General features: G+C 30.6%; 1 protein-coding gene across 1 annotated transcript in view; it reads left to right on the top strand.

Moving 5' to 3' along the window:
* Positions 1–10,396: 10,396 nt before the first annotated feature.
* ncanb (neurocan b) overlaps positions 10,397–21,178 on the top strand; it is a 128,004-nt gene continuing 117,222 nt past the window's right edge. The window contains exons 1-3 of the mRNA XM_073843645.1: positions 10,397–10,787; positions 15,620–15,794; positions 18,491–18,618. Coding sequence (XP_073699746.1) covers positions 10,397–10,787; positions 15,620–15,794; positions 18,491–18,618 — 694 coding nt within the window. The remainder of the gene's footprint in view (positions 10,788–15,619; positions 15,795–18,490; positions 18,619–21,178) is intronic.

Raw genomic sequence — 21,178 nt, 5'->3', positions numbered from 1 at the left:
GTGGTAATAAAAGGCCCATTTACTTTATAAATCCCCTCAAATATGACCGTCGAAACGAATGAATGAAATAACTACAGAAGGCACGGCTCGTCAGCATAACCCCGGTCCGCAATCGATCAGTCATTCGGTGGCTGCTGGGTAATTGAAGACAATGGGGCCACTGTCAGCAAGCAGCCAATTACATTAGCCCGCAGAAAAAGAAAGCGAGAAAGGAGGGAAAAAACATCCGCGTAGGAGATGCGTTCGAGTGCTGTTGCCTTGTGTTTCCTGCTCTGGGTTGATAAAGGCTTCTGACAGCACTTAATGCATTTCAGGTGTTCAAAGACGACAGCAAATAGTCACAATACATCAAGCAGTCGCTGTTGTCGTGCTAGTCTTCGGCCTTATAACCCTCTGTATTTTAGCTTCCGTTTGGCTCGACCTCAGACGGACGAGGAGAGATTAAAAACAAAGGCAGAATTCCAAACAAAAGGCCGATCTCTGGGGGGTTATGCTTGTAAAAACATTTCCATCTAAATGCAGATTTGCTATATTTCGCCATGCTTCTTACATTCATTATTTACCCATGTGGGACCGAAGCAATTTTTTATTCCTCGGCTCCGAGGCGTAATTTGGTTTTTAAGAAGGTATCTGCATTTGATTTCTGTTTATTTAACGTGGCAAATTAGATCACGCTTACACACAAAGCACTACAGATGAAACAATTTTTCACATGGCTGCTGCGACTGTTTTCTGAGAGCGGGCTAATTGACTACATATCTGTTTAAATGCGAGTGCAAAACGTGCATGCATGCTGTTGTAGGTGTTTATTGTGTGTTTGAGTCGAGGGCCTGGAGAAACACGGTCATGCTTTGCGGTCTCGCTGCTTACCCTCGAGCGTGAATTCGGGCAGCAGGAAGGTAATTCAGAGGCTTTTCCTTATCGTGAAGCAATGCTTCCCTGGAGATGGAGGATGGAGAGGAAGGATTGAGCATTGAGCTTTGAGATGATGAGATTCGGCGGAAGGACTGGAGAGGAGGAGTCGAACCCCCTCTAGAGTAAACAAATTATCATTTATAATTTAGTGATTTCAATTGTCCCGCTGCTTCCAAATCACAGGCGAACAGTGCGTTTGAAAAAGCATTTGAGAATGTAAAAAAGAAAGAAAGAAAGAAAAAAGATGTTTAAAATAATCAGCAGTTTATATAATATATATATATATATATATATATATATATATATATATATATATATATATATTTATTGTATATAAAAATATTCTATTATTATTATGTTTAGATATTCTGTGGTTTATAGTGTTTTATTAAAAATAAAACATTATACATTACCATGTATTTAATATATATATTGCATTTTTCCTATTTTATTTAAAAATGTAATATTAAAAATAATATTAAAAAATATCTTAAACATTTGGCAATTTATATATTATTATTATTATTATTATTATTATTATTATTATTATGTCATTATGTGAACTACGTTTTATTCAATAATAGTAATAATAATAATAATTAATAATATTATTAATAATGAATATCATTATTATTATGGTTATAAATACTACATTATACATTGCCAGATATTTAAGATGTATATATTTATTGCATTTTTTCCATTTTCTTTAAAAATGTAATATTAAAAATAATAATATGAATATATCTTAAACATTTGGCAATTTATACTTTAGTATGTATTATTATTATTATTATTATTATTATTATTATTATTGTTGTTGTTGTTGTTGTTACAAATATTACACTATACATTGCTGAATATTTAAAATGTAGTTATTTATTGCAAATATATATTTCATTGTATATAAAATATATTATTATTATTATTATTATTATTATTATTATTTATTATTATTATTATTATTATTATTATTAATAATAATAATAATAATAATAATATTATTATGTTTGGATATTCTGTGGTTTATAGTGTTTTATTATTAATAATGTCATTATGTGAGCTAATAATCATAATAATAATAAAAATACCTATTTTATTAATAATAATTATAAATACAATACAATTTTTCCATTTTCTTTAAAAATGTAATATTAAAAATAATAATATGAATATATCTCAAACATTTGGCAATTTATTCTTTAGTATGTATGTAGTATTATTATTATTATTATTATTATTATTATTGTTGTTGTTGTTGTTATAAATATTACACTATACATTGCTTAATATTTAAAATGTAGTTATTTATTGCAAATATATTTTATTGTATATAAAATATATTATTATTATTATTATTATTATTATTATTATCATGTTTGGATATTCTGTGGTTTATACTGTTTTATTATTAATAATGTCATTATGTGAACTAATAATCATAATAATAATAAAAATACCTATTTTATTATTATTATTAATAATAATTATGAATACAAATAAAAATGTTATTATTATTATTATTATTATGCACATTAGTCTGTGTAAAAAATGTTTATTAATGTTTAATGTGTACCACGTACTACTACTACTACTACTACTAATAATAATAATAAATGTTAATAAAACATTTTAAATTGATTAATCTAATGTAGATTTATTTATTTTATACATTATTAAATAATAATAATAATGATAATAATAATAACTTATTATTATTATTATTATTATTATTATTATTATTATTATTGATAGTAATAATAATAATAATACAAAATACAAATAAACAAATGAATATTATTTAATATTATTAATTGATATAATTTTATAAACAAAATATTGTTTATTAATGTTAAACAATAAATGTTTGGTCACCGCTCATTCTCCTCACTAAAGAGAGATTGCAATTATTTTTATTTATTTATTTATTACTTATTTATTTACTTATTTATTAATTAATTAATTCAATTAATACATTCTTTTATTATTTAATTACCTCAATACATAAATATTAATATTATATATATATATATATATATATATATATATATATATATAGATATATATATAGATATATATAGATATAGATTATTGATTCAGATGCCTCTTTATGATTCGATTCTGATTCACAAGCTTTTGATTCTTAATTTGATTCTCAATTTTTGATTTAATTTAACTGTATATTAAACATTTTCTTGTTTTTAGAGGGCCCTTTTTAAAAAAACAATAATAGGGCCCTATGAAATGTTTTTCTAGTAATTAAATAATGGCATTAAACACTAATTGTATTTGTCCTTTAATCAAATGAAAATTAAACCCTTTAAGTTTTTGGCGAACAAAGTGCCGCACAACAAATGTTTGTAGTTAAAATTAAAACATGAAAAAAAAATTGTGTTTATTTCTTTAAAAATAAAGTACTAACAATATTTATTATTACTATTAATAGTATTAGTGTTAGTATTGGCATTACATTGAGTTTTACATTCTGCTGTACAATAGTAAAAAATTCTTGTCACAATTTCTTCAAGTTAAACCTACTTTTATTTTGACAGTTTGCCATGAAGAACATTCACCTTCTGTGTATACAATATCACAACATTTTCTCAAATTAAATAGTAAAATGCCAATGAAGTGACTCTAAGAGCAGCTCTGGAGCTGAAGTTTGTATGTTCATATCGTCGTATAGTGAGAAATTCATTGCGGAAATCATTGCACCCTATTTGTAATGTCAAAATATACTTCCATGCAAATGCAAATGTAAATCAGCTGTCTTTCACCTTAGTAAATAGCAGTGGACCTTTGCTTGACCATCACTACTGATTCAGGACCCTCATCAGACCACGCTCAAATCGAATCTTTCCTCTCCGCTAACCGATTTGCCTCGTGACATGTTTGTGAAGATGTGCCTTGATTCGACGAGAAAATTGCAAGTCCATTTACCCCTTGCATCGATGTTGTCAAGCACTCGCCGGCCAGCGGTTTCACCTGTGTACAGTCCATTTCTGTGGGCACAGAGGATAAGTGCCATCATCTTCACCAAGATACTCGCTATTACTCACCGCAAATGACTCCTGCCCCTTTACAGAGGACATTATCCTTCATGCTTTAGCTAAATGTCATCAGAGATGAATTTATTCCATCATACTTACTGTAAATATGCAGCATAACAGGATATTTAGGGTGTGATGATGCTGTTTGCTTTTACATTTAGCTGGATTTAGCTTTTTGTAAAAACATGTAGGTCCCATAAATATATAACGGAAGTAAAATCAAGGTTAAAGGCTTTCAATTTGATGACGTAAAGTGCGAATATTAGTACAGTTGGGTTTTGAAAAGCAGTCTGAACAGCAGATTTTGCAAACAAGGGGGCACAAAGCAATTTATTTGTGTAACGCTGCAGGTTTTTTGTGCATATATATATATATATATATATATATATATATATATATATATATGGACAAAATCTTTAAAGCATATCTGACACTTCATATGAAACTATATTAATATGAGTTTCTTTGAAGCATTTAATAGAAAGTGTTTTGTGCTTGTTTATTTCTGGTGCTGCTCAGTCGCTCTGCAGCCTCTGACACATATTTCATGCTTTTTTTTTTTTTTTTTTATTAATAGAAATGAGTTTTTTACGGCTGTACTGTGACTTTACTGACTGAGGTTGTCCGTGCCGCTGCACACATAATGACGCTGTATCTGTATGGTGGTGAAATGTTAGACTGCAATCCATATGTTTTTGCTTTTTTATTATATTATATAGCTTATAGTACATTTAGATCCCATTTTGTGAAATGTTAGATGCATTTTTCGGATGTTTTTTTTTTTCCTGATCCAGTCCATTTAATTTTCCTGTGGTGACACTGAATCAATTTCTTGTCAGAAATATTTTCTTTTTTTCTTTTTCTGTGTATATTTTGGATGTACAGTACAGCTAGCAGCAAGATATGTATTTTTATTAATTCAATTGAATTACTTACGTTATTTATTATTTTTACATTTATTTTATTTTTATATCATATTTTATTAATTATAAATAATTGTTATATTTTTAAATAATATTTTATTTAAATATTTTATTTATTATTAACCATTATTTATTGATGCAACAAATACTTGGCCTTTTTATTTATGTATGTTCATTTATTAATTAGTTCATTCATAACTTTTCTATTTACTTATTTATTTGTTTGTCATTAATTTATATACAAATATAATAATATTATTTATTTACAAATAACTCCTCATTGCCCTTATTTATTTATTTTTAATGCAGTAAGTAACTGCTCCAGGTTTTAATACTTATATTTTTTTATATTTTTATAAATTTATTAATTTAATAATCAGCAGCAAATAACTTATCCTGGCTTTTCTCCCTTCCTTAATTTATTTAATATATGATTTTTTTTTTTTTTTTTTTTACATTTTTATTTATGTTACAAATAACTTCTCAAGACTATTAATTAATTAATTTATTTATTTATTTATTTATATGTCATAAATAACTGCTCCTGACTTTGTTAATTACATTTTTATATATTTTGCATTTTATATATTGTATTTTTATATTATTAATTAATTAATTAATTTATTTATTTATTTAATAATTTATTTTTTATGCAGGAAGTAACTGCTCCTGGATTTATTAAATACATTTTTATATATTTTACCTTTTATATACTATATTTTTACATTATTTGTTTGTTTGTTTATTTATTATTTATTTATTAATAATTAAATAACTTCTGATCCTTATCAATTTTATTTAATAATATTTAGCAACAAATAATAATATTTAGCAACAAATAACTCTAATAACTTTCCTAATTCATGTTATATATATTTGAAATATTAGTTATGTAATAAATAACTCCTCATTTATTATTTATTTATTTTTAATGCAGTAAGTAACTGCTCCTGGCTTTGTTAATTACATTTTTTATACTTTCATCAATTTATTAATTTAATAATCAGAACCAAATAACTCATCCTGGCCTTTTTCCCTCCCTTATTTTATATAATATATTCATATTTTTGAACAATATTTATTATCATTAGTAATAATTTCTCAAGACCATTTATTTATTTATTTATTCCTGGCTTTTTAATTACAACTTCTGCTGATCCTTATCAATTTTATTTAATAATTAATATTCAGCAACAAATAACTCATCCTTTTTTTCTTAATTCATATTATATATATTTGAAATGTTAGTTGTGTAATAAATTCAGTAACTCCTCATTTATTATTTATTTATTATATATTTATTTTTAATGCAGTAACTTATACTTTCATCAATTTATTAATTTAATAATCAGCAACAAGTAACTCATCCTGAACTTTTATTGTCCATATAATAAATAAATATTTTTAACAAATAATTTATTCATTTAAATATATGCCGTACGTAACTGCTCCTCACTTTATTTATTCCATTTTTAAATATTTTACATATATATTAAATTTTTACATTATGTATTTATCAATCAAATAACTCCTGCTGACACTTATGAATTGTATTAAATGATCAATATTTGTTTTTTTTTATATATATACAATTTTATTTTTTTATATATGCAGTAAGTAACTGTTCCTGACTTTAATTATCACATTTTTATATATTTTCATCAATGTATTTATTTATTTATCAAATAACTCCTGCTGACCCTTATAAATTTTAACAACATATAACTCATCCTGGCCTTATTTTTATTTTATTATATATATATAAATGATTATTTATGTAACAAATAACTCATCATGACAATTTATTTACTTAGTTATGTTAAGCATTTATTTTTCTTATTTATGTAACAAATAAAAAGTAAGATTACTCCAAAATAGTTGAACCAATTTATAAATAAAATGAAGTAAATGAAAAATCACATTACAGTCAGGACAGAGCAGTCACCATCGCCCAGCTGCCCAATCTTCCTCTTAATTATAGCGGGGAGTTGTTGGGCCTAGAGAAATGAAATTTCCCTGTTCTGGTAGCAGACTCCCTTCTTTACATTAAATCAAATCAAATAACGGCAGGGCAAGGCCAGACACGAGGTGCCGGGCGAAAGCCCACTCTAATGAAAATAAATCAATGAATTTTTGCACTCTCGCCTCAGAATAGTTGGTGGCTTCTCTTCTTCCTTCTTACCTCGTGTCATTCATTCAATCTGTCTTGCAGCAATTACATTCTCACCTCCCCATATGCAAGTGAGAAGGACGACCGGGCATCCAGCGCTTTGTGATAAACTATAATGCAACTGTACATAATAAGTATTGTATTTCACTTGGGAATGAGAATGAACTGCTAGTGAGCTGAGCTTGGCTTTTCTTCTCCATCAACCCCCCTTTTTTTCTCATGCCACCTATTGACTTTTAGTTTTTTTCATTTATTTATTTATTTTCACCTCTGAGGCAAAAGGGAATATTACCAGTGAAATAACTCCATTTGCCTGTGCGCTTACTGTTCACAGCGTTTGCTGAATTTATAAATCGCAGTATAAATAGACAGGGTATAAATAATAAATTGTTTACTATTGTATAATGTATTAATATTGATTTGAGCAAAAATCTTTCTATTTTGCTCTCGAATGCCACAAATCCTGAGATACGTTTATATTTTGCCTCACAATCGATGATTGAACTACAGTACAAACAAGGCTGTTTGTCCTTGGTCAGATTTTCTTGTCCATCACTGTACTAGTTTGGGATGAAATAGTTGTCAATATACTACCTAGTGTGCAGTAAAGATGCCTACTTTGTCTTGTATATTAGAAAGCTGTATTTGAAAGAATAAATGTTGAAAACTGCTACTAAACTACAACCGCTTCACCGTTTGTATCACTCGTTTAGACCAGATCTTCTAGAATTTGCTGCTGGCTGTGATGTCTCAATAGTGGTTAAACATGAGATAGAATTAATTTAGGATAGATCTAACGAGAAGTCTTTGGTCTCATTAATCTATTGTTTGTTTTAGAGCAAATCGTTTTGGCTGAGGGCAAAATCTCATCACATATTTTATGTAAATTTAATGCTGTATATCAGAGCGCTGCCTTTGTACTTTTGACTGAATTGCTTAGCAAATTTATGATGGCTATTATTGTTGTTGTTTATTAAATATAATTATTCAGTAAATAATATTTCTATGAATATGAAAGTATTTATTTGTGATTGTGATTTTAGTTACTTTGTTCCACCATTAGATGGCGACAAGAAACGTTTTTTTTTTATGAGTGAGTCAGCAGTAAAGACTTTTATATTGAAAAAAGAATTTGTGAACAAGGAAGTTAAACAAGAAATCATCCTTAACAGTTAAAAGGATAGTACCACAGAGATATTTTTTCTCAGCGGACATCCAAACTAATGTTTTATGTGCATATGAGATTGAGCTGAAGAATGAATGCTGTATCAGATTTAGCTAATCACACTCGCTTAGTCCATTTCTCTTTCATAATACTCTGCATAAAGTGAGTTTTTAATAGAATAATACAAAAATGTTTCAATGAAGCAACTCAGTGTTTCTTGGTGGCATTTTCAAATTAGTAACAGAGACTTGCGCTCGGGTGTTAAACTATCAACTTGAGATTTGAATCCGTGGCGGAAGAAAGTAACATTAGTTCTGCAAAAAAGAGGTTTTTAAAGACGCTCCATTGTTGTTTCTTACATATTTACACACTTGTGCCTTCAAACTGTTGTCAGAACTGAAATCAGAAGGAACATTCTGAATGAAATAATCATGTCTAGTGAAACACTATTCATCAAAATGCTCTAATTAGGGGCCAAGCACCGAAGATTTCTTACTATTCTTTTTTTTTTTCTATGTGTATGGCAGCCCATAAAACCACTTGTGGGAAAGTTCTGAAATTTGGCACACAACTAACACACAACTAACACACTCCAACTAACTAAAAATCATAAGGTTTAGTTTTTTTGCAAATTTTAATAGTTCTATTTAATTAATAGTTTGTAAAACCGACTTTTTCAAACTCCTCCTAGACAGTTTGTCTGATTTTCACCAAAATTGGCTTGGATCATCTTCAGACCATGCTGGCAAAAAGTTTTGGAATTCAAGTTGATTAGTCAAACCATTCTCGAATAACGTGTGAACGAATTCGACGAATAGCACTCAAAAATGGATATGAGGCTATATCTCCGCAACGGTTTGGCATATTGAGACCAAACTTGGTGTGTGTTATAAAAACCAGGACCTGAGGCTACCTGCACAGTTTCAGTGCAGTGCCACCTAATGGTCAGGAGATATAAAAATGGGCATTTTTTGTGAATAACTTCTGAGTGGTTTGGCTAAAAACCCATGTCAGCCATTTTGGGTGTCGTCTATTTTAAATTTTATCATAAGATGCTATATTTTACGAATGCATTGCCGTATCGTTACTAAACACGGTATGTGTCTTCGGCACTATGCCCTGAGAGTACTCAAAAAGTTTGGGGGCAAATGTAGAAGTACAGAAATTTTGATTAAATTGGCCTATTGTAATGAAAGTGATTGCAATATATTCCTTGGGTCATGCCGAGAGCATCAATACCAATTATGGCAAAATTAGCCAAACTTCTTGTCCGCCATTTTGATTAATATTTAAAACCTACTTTTTCTAATTCCTCCTATACAGCTGGTTCAATTTTCGCCAAATTTGGCTCAGATCATCTTAATACCATGCTGGCAAAAAGTTATAGATTTCGTGTCAATATAAGTAAAGGTTATTATTTAACGCATCAACGAATTTCCTGGAAAGATGCCAAAATGCATCTGAGGCTGTATCTCTGCAAAGCTTTGACATATTTACACCAAAATTTGTACAGTATGTGCCATTGTCACCTCACACTGACCACGCCACATCAGTTTATTAACAGCGTCACCTATTGGTCAAGAGTGATAAACCATTCATTAGCCATTGATTATGAATTTTTCAACAATGCTAATAATTTTTTACTGCATGAGCCGATTCTAATTAAACTAGTCTCAAAATATTCCTTGGGTCATGCCGACAACATATATACCAATTATGCAATAGTTGATCGCTATTTTTATTTATGTTAAAAACCTACTTTTTCAAACTCCTCCTAGAGCGTTGGTGCAATTTTCACCAAATTTTTAACTTAAGGATTCCGTGTTGATTTGGACATGATGCCAGACTATGTCTAAGGCTGTATCTCTGCAAAGCTTTGACATATTGACACTAAACTTTGTGTGTGCAATTGTCTCCTTACACTGACCACGCCACATTAATTTGATAGCAGTGCCACCTACTGGTCAAAAGTGATGAGCCATCTAATCATATTACTAGTAGTTTAATATGATTTTTCAGCCATTTGGACTAAAATCTTAAAATGGCCTCAATTACTCATTGCTGCAGTTGCTCAGATGCTTGCTTTAATAGTGCTTGGCCCCGTAATTGCTGCTTACAGTTATATTTAGTCTTAAATCTAATTAGTCTTGTCATTTTTTTCCTGTTCTCAGGCATGGTGAGCTGTGACACTGTGGTGAACATGCGTAAGGTGACTCACCAGAGGGTTCAGGAGCCTCTGTCAGGTACGGCCCTCCTGCCGTGTGTTTTCACCCTGCGCCCGAGTCCTTCACACGAACCTCCCCGCATCAAGTGGACCAAACTGTGGGGTCAACGCGGCCCGGATGGCCTACAGAAGCAGCAGTCGATTCTGGTGGCTAAAGACAATATAATCAAGGTGAAGAAAGCCTTCCAGGGCCGAGTCACCTTGCCGGGATACTCAGAGAACCGCTACAACGCCAGCTTGGTGCTGACAGGCCTGCGATCCAGCGACTCTGGGATGTACCGCTGTGAGGTTGTGGTCGGCATTAACGACGAACAAGACACGGTGCCCCTTCAGGTCACGGGTAATGTAGCACACTGCTGAATGCTAATACACACAGCTGTGATTATAGTAATCAGATTCACCATGAAAGTACTGCTGACTTCTTTCATCTTAAAGATGAAAATGGAAATCCTATCATTTATTCAAGTGTTCAACAGATAAAAAAGAAACTCATACAGGTGTAGAAGAATTTGAGTAAATGATAGGGTTTGCATTTTTGGGTGAACTATCACTGTAGCGTTTATGTTTCCCGAAAATTGCAATTAACTTCTCTTTCCAGTGGTTTTCGCAGAAACGCTCTGGCTGAATGATTTGATATATTATTTAATCTGAGAAACCGGTTGTAATTACAGTCCTTAGCACTGAGGATTGGTTTTCGTGCACATCTGGTGGCGTTTTCCATCAGATCAGACCACGGAGGCATGGACCAAACAGCTGCTGTGTTTTTTGCACGCGCAGATTTCTGCCAAAACCTTGATGAAGTTAGTTAGACTTCATTCACTGCCAACATGCTCCGCAGTGCTTGCTTTTGCGTGAGGCTGTGAAGCGGAAATATGCACGGCGCGAGTTTATCAAACAGTTGTGGCATCTTTACATGCAACACAACATTCAGAGCGAAAACCTTGTCTTATTTACTAGCAAACTGATTTAACCAGGTGCTAAATGTGCTGTAGTTGTGACACAGCAATTAAGTTGAGTGCAACAGTAAATTATGTTCATTGTAGGTTAACAAAATTTGGTGCAACTGTAATAAAAAAAACAGTAATAATAAAAAAAAACTAATGTAATAATAAAAACATAATTAAATAAAATATCCCAATTAAATATTTAAATCGATATAATTTTTAATTAAAAATAAAAATTTTAATAACATTATATATATATATATATATATATATATATATAATAAAATAATATTAAGAATAAAAATAATAATAAAATAATAATAATATATATATATTTAACAAAATAAATAATAATAAATAATAAATAAAATAAAAATTAATTAATTAATTAAAATAAATAAATAATAATAAAACATTAATGTTGTCAATAAAAATACAATATTTAAATGAATAATATTTTGTAATTAAAGTATAATTTTAGTATAGTAAGGAATCAAAACAGAATGTGTAAATTTAGGTACTATAATATTAAAAGAAAAGTAGTCATAATTTAAATGATGTAAAAGTTCACAAAAAAATATTTAAATGGGTAAGTGGAGAAAAAAAAAAGTATTTTATAATAACCATACAATAAAATCTATTGGACTAAAAAACAATAATAATAAAACACTAATGTAATAATAAAAAAACAATATTAGTCATAATAAAAATAAAGTAAAATAAAAATGTTTTTAAATTAAAATGTATTTTTTTATTTTTTTTATATTTATATGTGTTTAAATGTGTACATTTAAACTATAATAGTCATAATAAAAATGATGTAAAATTATATAAAGTGTAAATAAAATGAAAAATAATTTAAAAATGAATATATTTTACAAAATAAAAATTTAAAAATGCTAATTAAATTAAATATAAATAAATACAAACATGAAAATCTCATAATAAAAAAATAAAAACGAAATAAAATAACAATAAGGAATAAAAATAATATAAAAAAATATGTACATTTACATTTTTAAATGAAATCAGAAAATATAGAAAATAAAAAACTAAATATCATGTAATGATCAAAAATTGTATAAACAAGTAAGGATATATATATATATATATATATATATATATATATATATATATATATATATATATATATATATATATATATATATAGTAATGAGTGAAAACATACACTATCATAGAAAAAAATGCATTAAAATATTTCTAAAGTAGGGGAATTAAATATGAACCTAAATGTAAACATGATTTCAGTGAATGTGGCCTAGATGGCATCCAGCAGCAAAGGGGAACAAATTTATGACCATTATGATGAAGTCATAATTTCTGATTGTAAAACTTAATGAGCAATACTTCTCTGAGAGGGTGGCTCTTAAAAATGCATTACGAGATACCAGTGCATTATTAATACCATACATGCGGATGCTCATGTACTGAAACCTCCTCCTCCTCCTCTGCGCGTCTGAATGGTTAATTACTTTGAGCTCAGCAATTAAAGCATTGAAACACGCTGGCAGCCAGTATCATGAAAAATCCCCATTACTGTTACGAGCTTTCATGGAAATAGCAAAAACATTGCCAATTAAAGCATTCACCAACCTTAGATGCTTTCACACCTTATTATGTTACAGCAACGTATTGTTGAGCACAAAGTGCTGGGTAATGAAGGGAACAGAGTCAAAGCAATTTACAGAAATATTTAAGATAAAAAATAACATGCAGTTCGACCACATTGGACCACAAACTGTGGTAAAGTAAAACTTCCTCAGAAAATATCCTTTTTTATGTGTCATGAAAATATGACAGTGTTGCCAAGTCCGTGATTTTCCTGCATTGCCACATGTTGTTTTTTATGTCTGCAGGTTGAAGCAACCCCAATAACGTGATATTTAGCCAGCGCTGTATCATCTGGCTATAAACCAAGTTATTTATGTTCTTCTTTGAATTTAAGCGCTTCAGTTCACACTGGATCTCACAGCACTTGTTAAACTTGCATCACGCTGCAGTTTGATCTTTGAGCCAAGCAGATAAACTCTTCAAATGACTACAATCTTGAAAATAAAGGTGCTTTAAAAGGCGCTTCACAGCGATGCCATAGAAGAACCTTTTTTGGTTCCACAAAGAATCAATTAGTCAAAGGTTCTTTGAAGAACCATCTCTTTCTTACCTTTTTATAATCTGAAGAACCTTCTTTCACCACAAAGAACCTTTTGTGAAACAGAAAGGTTCTTCAAATGTTGAAGGTTCTTTATGGAACCATTTAGACAAAAAATGGTTCTTCTATGGCACGGTTCCTCAAATCTTACCTTGGAGGGCCAATGCGCTGCAGAGTTTAGCTCCAACCCTGATCAAACTCACCTACCTGTGATTCTCTAATGATCCTAAAGACCTTGATTAGCATGCTCAGGTGTGTTTGATTAGGGTCAGAGCTAAACTCTGCAGGAAAATGGATCTCGTGGGCCAGATTTGAGGATCCCTGTTCTATGGCATCGTGAAGCACCTTTATTTTTAAGAGTGTAGCGCTCTTTCGTTCCTCTTTCGTTGCATGAAATTTATATCATGCAATAATTATCGTTATCGATTTATTTCCCAGCCCTCTAGAGGATCCATTGGTGAGCAAGTAATGCTAAATTTCTCCAAATCTCTTCTGACAAAGACCAAAAACTTACATTTTCAGCAAATTCTCATTTTTGAGTGAACCATTCCTTAAAGGAGACCTATTATGCCCCTTTTTACAAGATGTGATATAAGTCTCAGGCGTCCCCAGAATATATTTGTAAAGTTTCAGCTCAGCTCATTTATTATATCATTTTGAAAAAGCCTATTTTGCACTATTTTGAGTGAAAGCAGAAATGCGTTGTTTTTGCGCATGTCTCTTTAAATACAAATGAGCTGCTGCTCCTCACCCCCTTTTTCTAGAATAGGGCCGTGCCTTTAAAGCTCTACCACAGATAAACATGTTCGGTTTGCACAGAAAGCAGCTGTCACACAGAATGTGAGTACTAAACTAAATTCTCTTTCATGTCGTATTGCGCTTAAACGGTCAAATACACACAAGTTTATGTTAAATACACACAGGAGTTACAAAAACAGTAGGTTATGTCTGTGAAGGTAAACAGCTGGGATAGAAATCACATGTTTGTATTAGATCTGTGTGGCATCAGCGTAATATACAGTAAATAAAGCCATAAATCCACTGCTCTCATCTCCTCTGAGACTGGGACTCATGGAAACGTGAAATCTGACGTGCTTGTTTGTTCACATGCAAGTTACTGGGTTGTCCTTTGTCAAATTTTCTGGGTTGGTAGATGCACAGAGACCCGATTATAGCACTTAAACACGGAAAAAGTCTGATTGTTATGATATGACTCCTTTAAAGAATGTAGCTACGAATTCAGACTTAGTGAAATATTACGGACGTTCAACAAAAGTAACCGGTCATAAATTTGACCTTCCCTCAGATTACGTCTTTGGAAAATGAGAAACGGAAACTCTGACCCCCTTTTTTAATAAGATGCAGCATCCCTCAGTGGACGAGAGTCCCACATATCTCATCCCCAGATGTTTGTCACAGACAGTGAATATTTTTATAAGCTCCGAGTCTGTCCTGAACTCCAATGGGAAGCGAAAAAGAGGAAGGAAGGAAATAAAAAAACGAAAGAGACGTCTTCCTCCCGTGCCCCTTTGAAGTGGGGCGTCACGCGTAGCTGCCACAAACGGGCCGTATTGCTCGGGAGACTGAAATCTTCCCCCTTAAGACGTCGTCTGAAGTGTTTCGCCAGAAATTGGCCCACCTAGCTTTGAGGATTTTCCTTTGTCCCATTCATGTTCGCGCGATCTCTCGGGATGGCAGCCGACAGCGGAGGTTACGGACGTGGAGTGTGGAGTAGAGGACGAATGGGACTCCAAAGCGATGTGATCTGGGAATAGCAGACGGACAGTTCAAAAGCAATCCCGGGAATCTCATTACTTTGTACAGCGGACTGGAAGTCCGTCCTCTAACTGGTCAAAGAACTGGTGCTGGGAATTCACTTCTTTTGTACTGTGATTTCGTCTGTTGTCTTTCTCAGAGGATTGAGGAAATGGCGGAAACAAGTGAAATTTAGGAAATAAATCATTTGAGTTGTTATACACCTATTACTGCTGTTCATTTGGGACATAGTTTATGCATGGTTCCCATCATGCACTCTCTTTTTTTCTTTTCTCAAAACAGGAGTGGTTTTTCATTACCGTGCACCTCATGACCGCTACGCGCTGTCCTTCACCGATGCCAAAAGAGTTTGTTTGGAGAACTCTGCCAATATTGCCACGCCGGCCCAGCTGCAGGCCACTTTCGATGACGGATATGACAACTGTGATGCTGGTTGGCTGTCGGACCAGACTGTGAGGTCAGAATGAGCAAATGCAAATAGTTACTTTTCGTAAACTAGATTTGGAAATGTGTATATATGTTTAGCATTTTAGATGTCTTTGATTTATGTAATTCCGTTCTAGCATTTATTTTATTTTGTCTTATTTTCAATGTGACATATATCTAGTATTTTATTTGCTATATGTATAATATTTAATATAATATTTTAATAATTTGTTTTATTTTCAGCATGACAAATGTCTAGCATTTATTTTGTTTTATTTTCAACATGACATATATCTACTATTTTATTTGCTTTATATTTATAATATTTTATTTATTTCATTTTCAACTCATCAAACATTGAGCATTTTATTTTTGTCAATCTATAAATTGTATTGAATATTCTAATATTTTATTTGAGTTAAATATGGCAAACCAATCATTTTAGAATATTTATAATATTTTATTGAATATTTTTATTTTTAACATGACAAATGTCCATTATTTTATTTTATTTTATTTTCAACATGACAAACAACTGTAATTTTATTAAGTATATTTATAGATTATTGGATGTTTATTTTATTTTATTTTATTTTAGTATAGTATATTTAGAATATTTTGTTGAATATTTTTATTTTATTTTCAACATGAAAAATATCTAGTATTTTGTTTGCTATATGTATAATACTTTATAGATTATTCCAGTATTTTATTTTATTTCATTTTTTAACATATCAAAAATCCAGCATTTTATTTTTGTCTATTTATAAAATTGTATTGAATATTATAATATTTTATTTTATGTAAATATGGCAAACCAATAATTTATAATATTTTATTGAATATTTATATTTTTATCATGACAAATGTCCATTATTGTATTTATTTATTTATAGTATATTTATACCTTATTAAATATATTTTTTATTTTATTTTATTTTAAATGTTTAGAATATTTTATTGAATATTTTTATTTCATTTTTAACGTATCAAACATTCAGCATTCTGTTGTATATATAACATTGTATTGAATATTCTAATATTTTATTTTATTTAAATAGGGCAAACCATTATTTTAGTATATTTAGAATACATTAGAATGTTTTAGAATATTTAAACATGACAAACATCAAGTATTTTATTTGCTATATGTATACAATTTTATAGAATATTCTAATATTTTATTTTATTTTCAACATCACAAATGTCTATATATATATATATATATATATATATATATATATATATATATATATATATATATATAATATTTTATATTATATTTTATAGAATATTATAATATCTAATATATACTAACCAACAATTTTATTATAAATATTTTATTATTTATTTTTAACATGACAAATGTCTGTTATTTTATTTTATTTTTATTTTTTTTATTTTATATTTTATTTTATTTGTTTATTTATTTATTTTATCAAAATGGCAAACAACCATAATTGTATTAAGTATATTGAATATTTATTTTATTTTATGTTATTTGAGTATATTTATATTATTTTATTTAGTATTTTTATTTTATTTTTAACATAACATCTGTCTATTTTATTTTATTTGTAACATGGCAAACAACCTTAATGTTATTAAGTACTTTATTTAAGTACTATATTGAATATTGAATTTTTTTATTTTAGTATATTTAGAATATTTATTTTATTTTATTTTATTTTAGTATAATTAGAATATTTTATTTAATGTTTTTATTATATTTTTTATTTATATTTCCAATATTTTTAGTATTTAATTTTTAAAATGACAAATTCCAGTAATTCTTTTATGGTTAACAGCATAAACAATAAGTGAAAAAAAAATGACAAGCTACAAAAGTTACGTGTCTGATACATAAACCCTATAAAAAGTATGTGCTGTAAAGGTTTACTAAGAGATTTTTGGCTTTACTCTCGAGTCCTTAGATTTTATAAACCAAAATTCAGAAACAAGCACGTTTGAAAGCGAAGAAATCTTTGATCATTTTTACGTAATTCTATTCCCCAGCGAATCTCCTAATCTCCCTTTTAATGTTACTCACAAAACTATCACTTTGTAGATCAGAGCGAAAATTTGAGCCGCCGCGCTGATAAATTGCTCCCCCATGCATGAAACAGAATACCTTGACTTTCTTCAGAAGGAATCCAGGACTCAAAGCAATTTAATAATCAGCTGTTCTAATTAATCGTAATATCTATTATTTATCGACCGCATTACAGCCCCGTTTCTTCAGGCTTGCCGCCTCCAATCACTTTTCCGTGGCTGAATGTCAGGCGGCTATTGATTTCACCATTCATATCTACCGCATATTGTCAGCTCGTAATTGAGCCGCGAGGCCCGGCCCTCACCGAAATAAAAGCGCGAGCGGGTTTCTCCCGCTCTAATTGGGCCATCTCCAGAGAAGCTTGGCTACACATCAGTGAAGACGCAAACGCGCAATTAGTGCAAGCGTATGGAGACATCACAGATCTCTGAACTGGGATGGAATATATGTGGGCTGCTTTAATGGTTTTATATAACCGATTTCGATATTCGAGCTGCGCGAAAAACCCTGTCTTCGGAAACCCTGGAGTGCCGTGTATAATCTCTTAATCAGACTTTAGCCGGCACCCCTGCGCCATCCAAATCGATGCGCTTTCGAGTAATTACACAGTTTATCTTACTCACTTCCTTCCCTCCTTGGAAATGACTGCTGGTTTGTTTTGGCTCCATATCCAGGTATCCCATCCAGTCGCCTCGGCCCGGCTGCTTTGGCGACAAGGAGGACTCACCTGGCGTGAGGAACTACGGCAGCCGAGACCCCGACGAGATGTTCGACGTCTACTGCTTTGCCGACAGCCTGCAAGGTAGCGCAGATCCGTTCAGTTACAGCTCAGTCATCCAAAAACTGTGTCTTTAAATGTCCTCGTGAGTCTCAGACGGCCCAGATGCATGTACCTGCTCATGTCCCAACTCCCAGAACATCTAAGTAGGTCACCATGCTTTCAGCTCAGCCCTATGGTCTATGCCTTTTTTTTAAATGCACGTCCATGTGTTTCATGCAGGAGTGAGAGTCCTGCCTCCTGCTGTGAATTAGTATTTCAGAATGTCTTCAAAGTTTAATCCCTGTCATATTGGTAATTTATTCATTTAGGGATTTTTACAGAACTTTTTTTTTATTTTAAATTGATAAAATGTTTGGTTATAAATGTTTTATTTGTTGATGTGTTTATTTACTTGTCTATACATTCGTCCATTTTTGGGAGGACAGAATAATTTAGTTTTGTCCTTGTATATTACTTAGAACAGAAATTGGATCTGTTACGGAAAAACAGCAAGACTTTATAGAAAAAGTAATCTTTGGCATTAAGGTTGACTTTGTTTTGTTTTACTTTCAACATGACAAATACCATTTAATTATTTTAATTATTGCTATATTTTATTTTTTAACATGACGAATGTCTAGTATTTTATTTTAGTTGACAGTTAACTTTTAAGGATAATAATATTGCATAGTTTAGCTGTATTTTATTTTATTTTATTTTATTTTATTTTATGCATGACAAACATCCAGTCAAGAATAAGGAAGATAAAAAAGCAAGCACCGTTTCAAGCATACAAGTGGAAAATAGCTAGCATGAAAATAATCAAACATAATCTTTCCTTAGCTTCAGGTTTTAAAAATCCCACCATAATGATTTTCTAGAATTTTTTTTAAAAATGTCTCACACATAACATGCAGAAAAAAAAATTTATTGTGTATATTATATAATTATTTGTTCCTACATTTTACTAAATTGTGCACACAACATAATTTGCTCCCTTGTTTCACTAAATTGTGCACACTAAATAATAATTCATTCCCTCATTTTACTAAAGCGTGCAGACGACATAATTTGTTCCCCTCGTTTTACTAAATTGTGCGCGCTAAATAATAATAAGTTCCCTAGTTTTGCTAAATTCTGAGCACTGAAAGATCATTCGTACTCTCGGTTTACTAGATCGTGCACACTAAATAGTAATTTGTTCCCTCGTTTTACTAAATCGTGGGCACAAAAAAAATTTGGTCTCTCATTTTACTAAAACGTGTGCACGACACAATTCGTTCCTTTGGTTAACTAAATCGTGTGCACTAAAAAAATAGTTTCCTTGTTTTACTGACTTGTGTGCAAGACAATTCGTTCCCACGATTTACTAAATCATGTGCACTAAAATATTAGTTCCCTCATTTTAGTAAATCGTGTGAAGGACATAATTCGTTCGCTCGTTTTACTAAATCGTGTGCGCTAAAAAAATTTGTTCCCTCGTTTTACTAAAATGTGTGCACGACATAATTCGTTCCTTTGTTTTACTAAATCATGTGCACTAAAAAAAGTTGTTCCCTCGTTTTACTAAATCGTGCACACTAAATAATTTGTTCCCTCATTTCACTAAAAAGTGTGCATGACATAATTCGTTCCCTCGTTTTACTAAATCGTGTGCACAAAAAAATGTGTTCCCACTTTTTACTAAATTGTGCACACTAAATAATTTGTTTCCTCGTTTTACTAAATCGTACGCACTAAATAATTTGTTCCCTCATTTGACTAAAAAGTGTGCATGACATGTTCCCTTGTTTTACTAAACATTTGCACTAGAAAAAATATTCTCTCGTTTTATTAAATCATGTGCACACATAATTCGTTCCCTCGTTTTACTAAATTGTGTGCACTAAAAAATTTGTTCCCTTGTTTTACTAAATCATGCGCACTAAATAATTTGTTCCCTCATTTTACTAAAACGTGCACACAAGTCGTTCCCTCGTTTTGCAAAATTGTGCGCACTAAATAATAATTCAATATTCAGTTTACTAAATCGTGCACACAACATAATGCGTTCCCTCGTTTTACAAAATTGTGCGCACTTAAAAATTATTTGATCATCAGTTTACTAAATCGTGCACACAACATAATTAGTTCCCTCGTCTTACAAAATTGTGCGCACTAAATAATAATTTGATCATCAGTTTATTAAATTGTGTTCACAACATAATTCATTCCCTCTTTTTACAAAATTGTGCACACTAAATAATAATTGGATATTCAGTTTACTAAATCGTGGACACAACATAATGCGTTTCCGCGTTTTACAAAATTGTGTGCACTTAAAAATTATTCGATCATCAGTTTACTAAATTGTGCACGCAACATAATTTGTTCCCTCGTTTTACAAAATTGTGCGCACACTAAATAATAATTTGATCATCAGTTTATTAAATCATGCACACAACATAATTCATTCCCTCTTTTTACAAAATTGTGCACACTAAATAATAATTCAATATTCAGTTTACTAAATCATGTGCACAACATTATTCGCTCCCTCGTTTTACTAAATCGTGCATGCGACATAATTTGTTCTCTTTATTTACTAAATTGTGAGCACTAA

The sequence above is a fragment of the Garra rufa genome, chromosome 7 (genome assembly GCF_049309525.1).
Source record: "Garra rufa chromosome 7, GarRuf1.0, whole genome shotgun sequence".
NCBI lineage: Eukaryota > Metazoa > Chordata > Actinopteri > Cypriniformes > Cyprinidae > Garra > Garra rufa.
The sequence above is the reverse complement of the archived record's forward strand: the minus strand, read 5'-3'. Positions and strand labels throughout refer to the sequence as shown.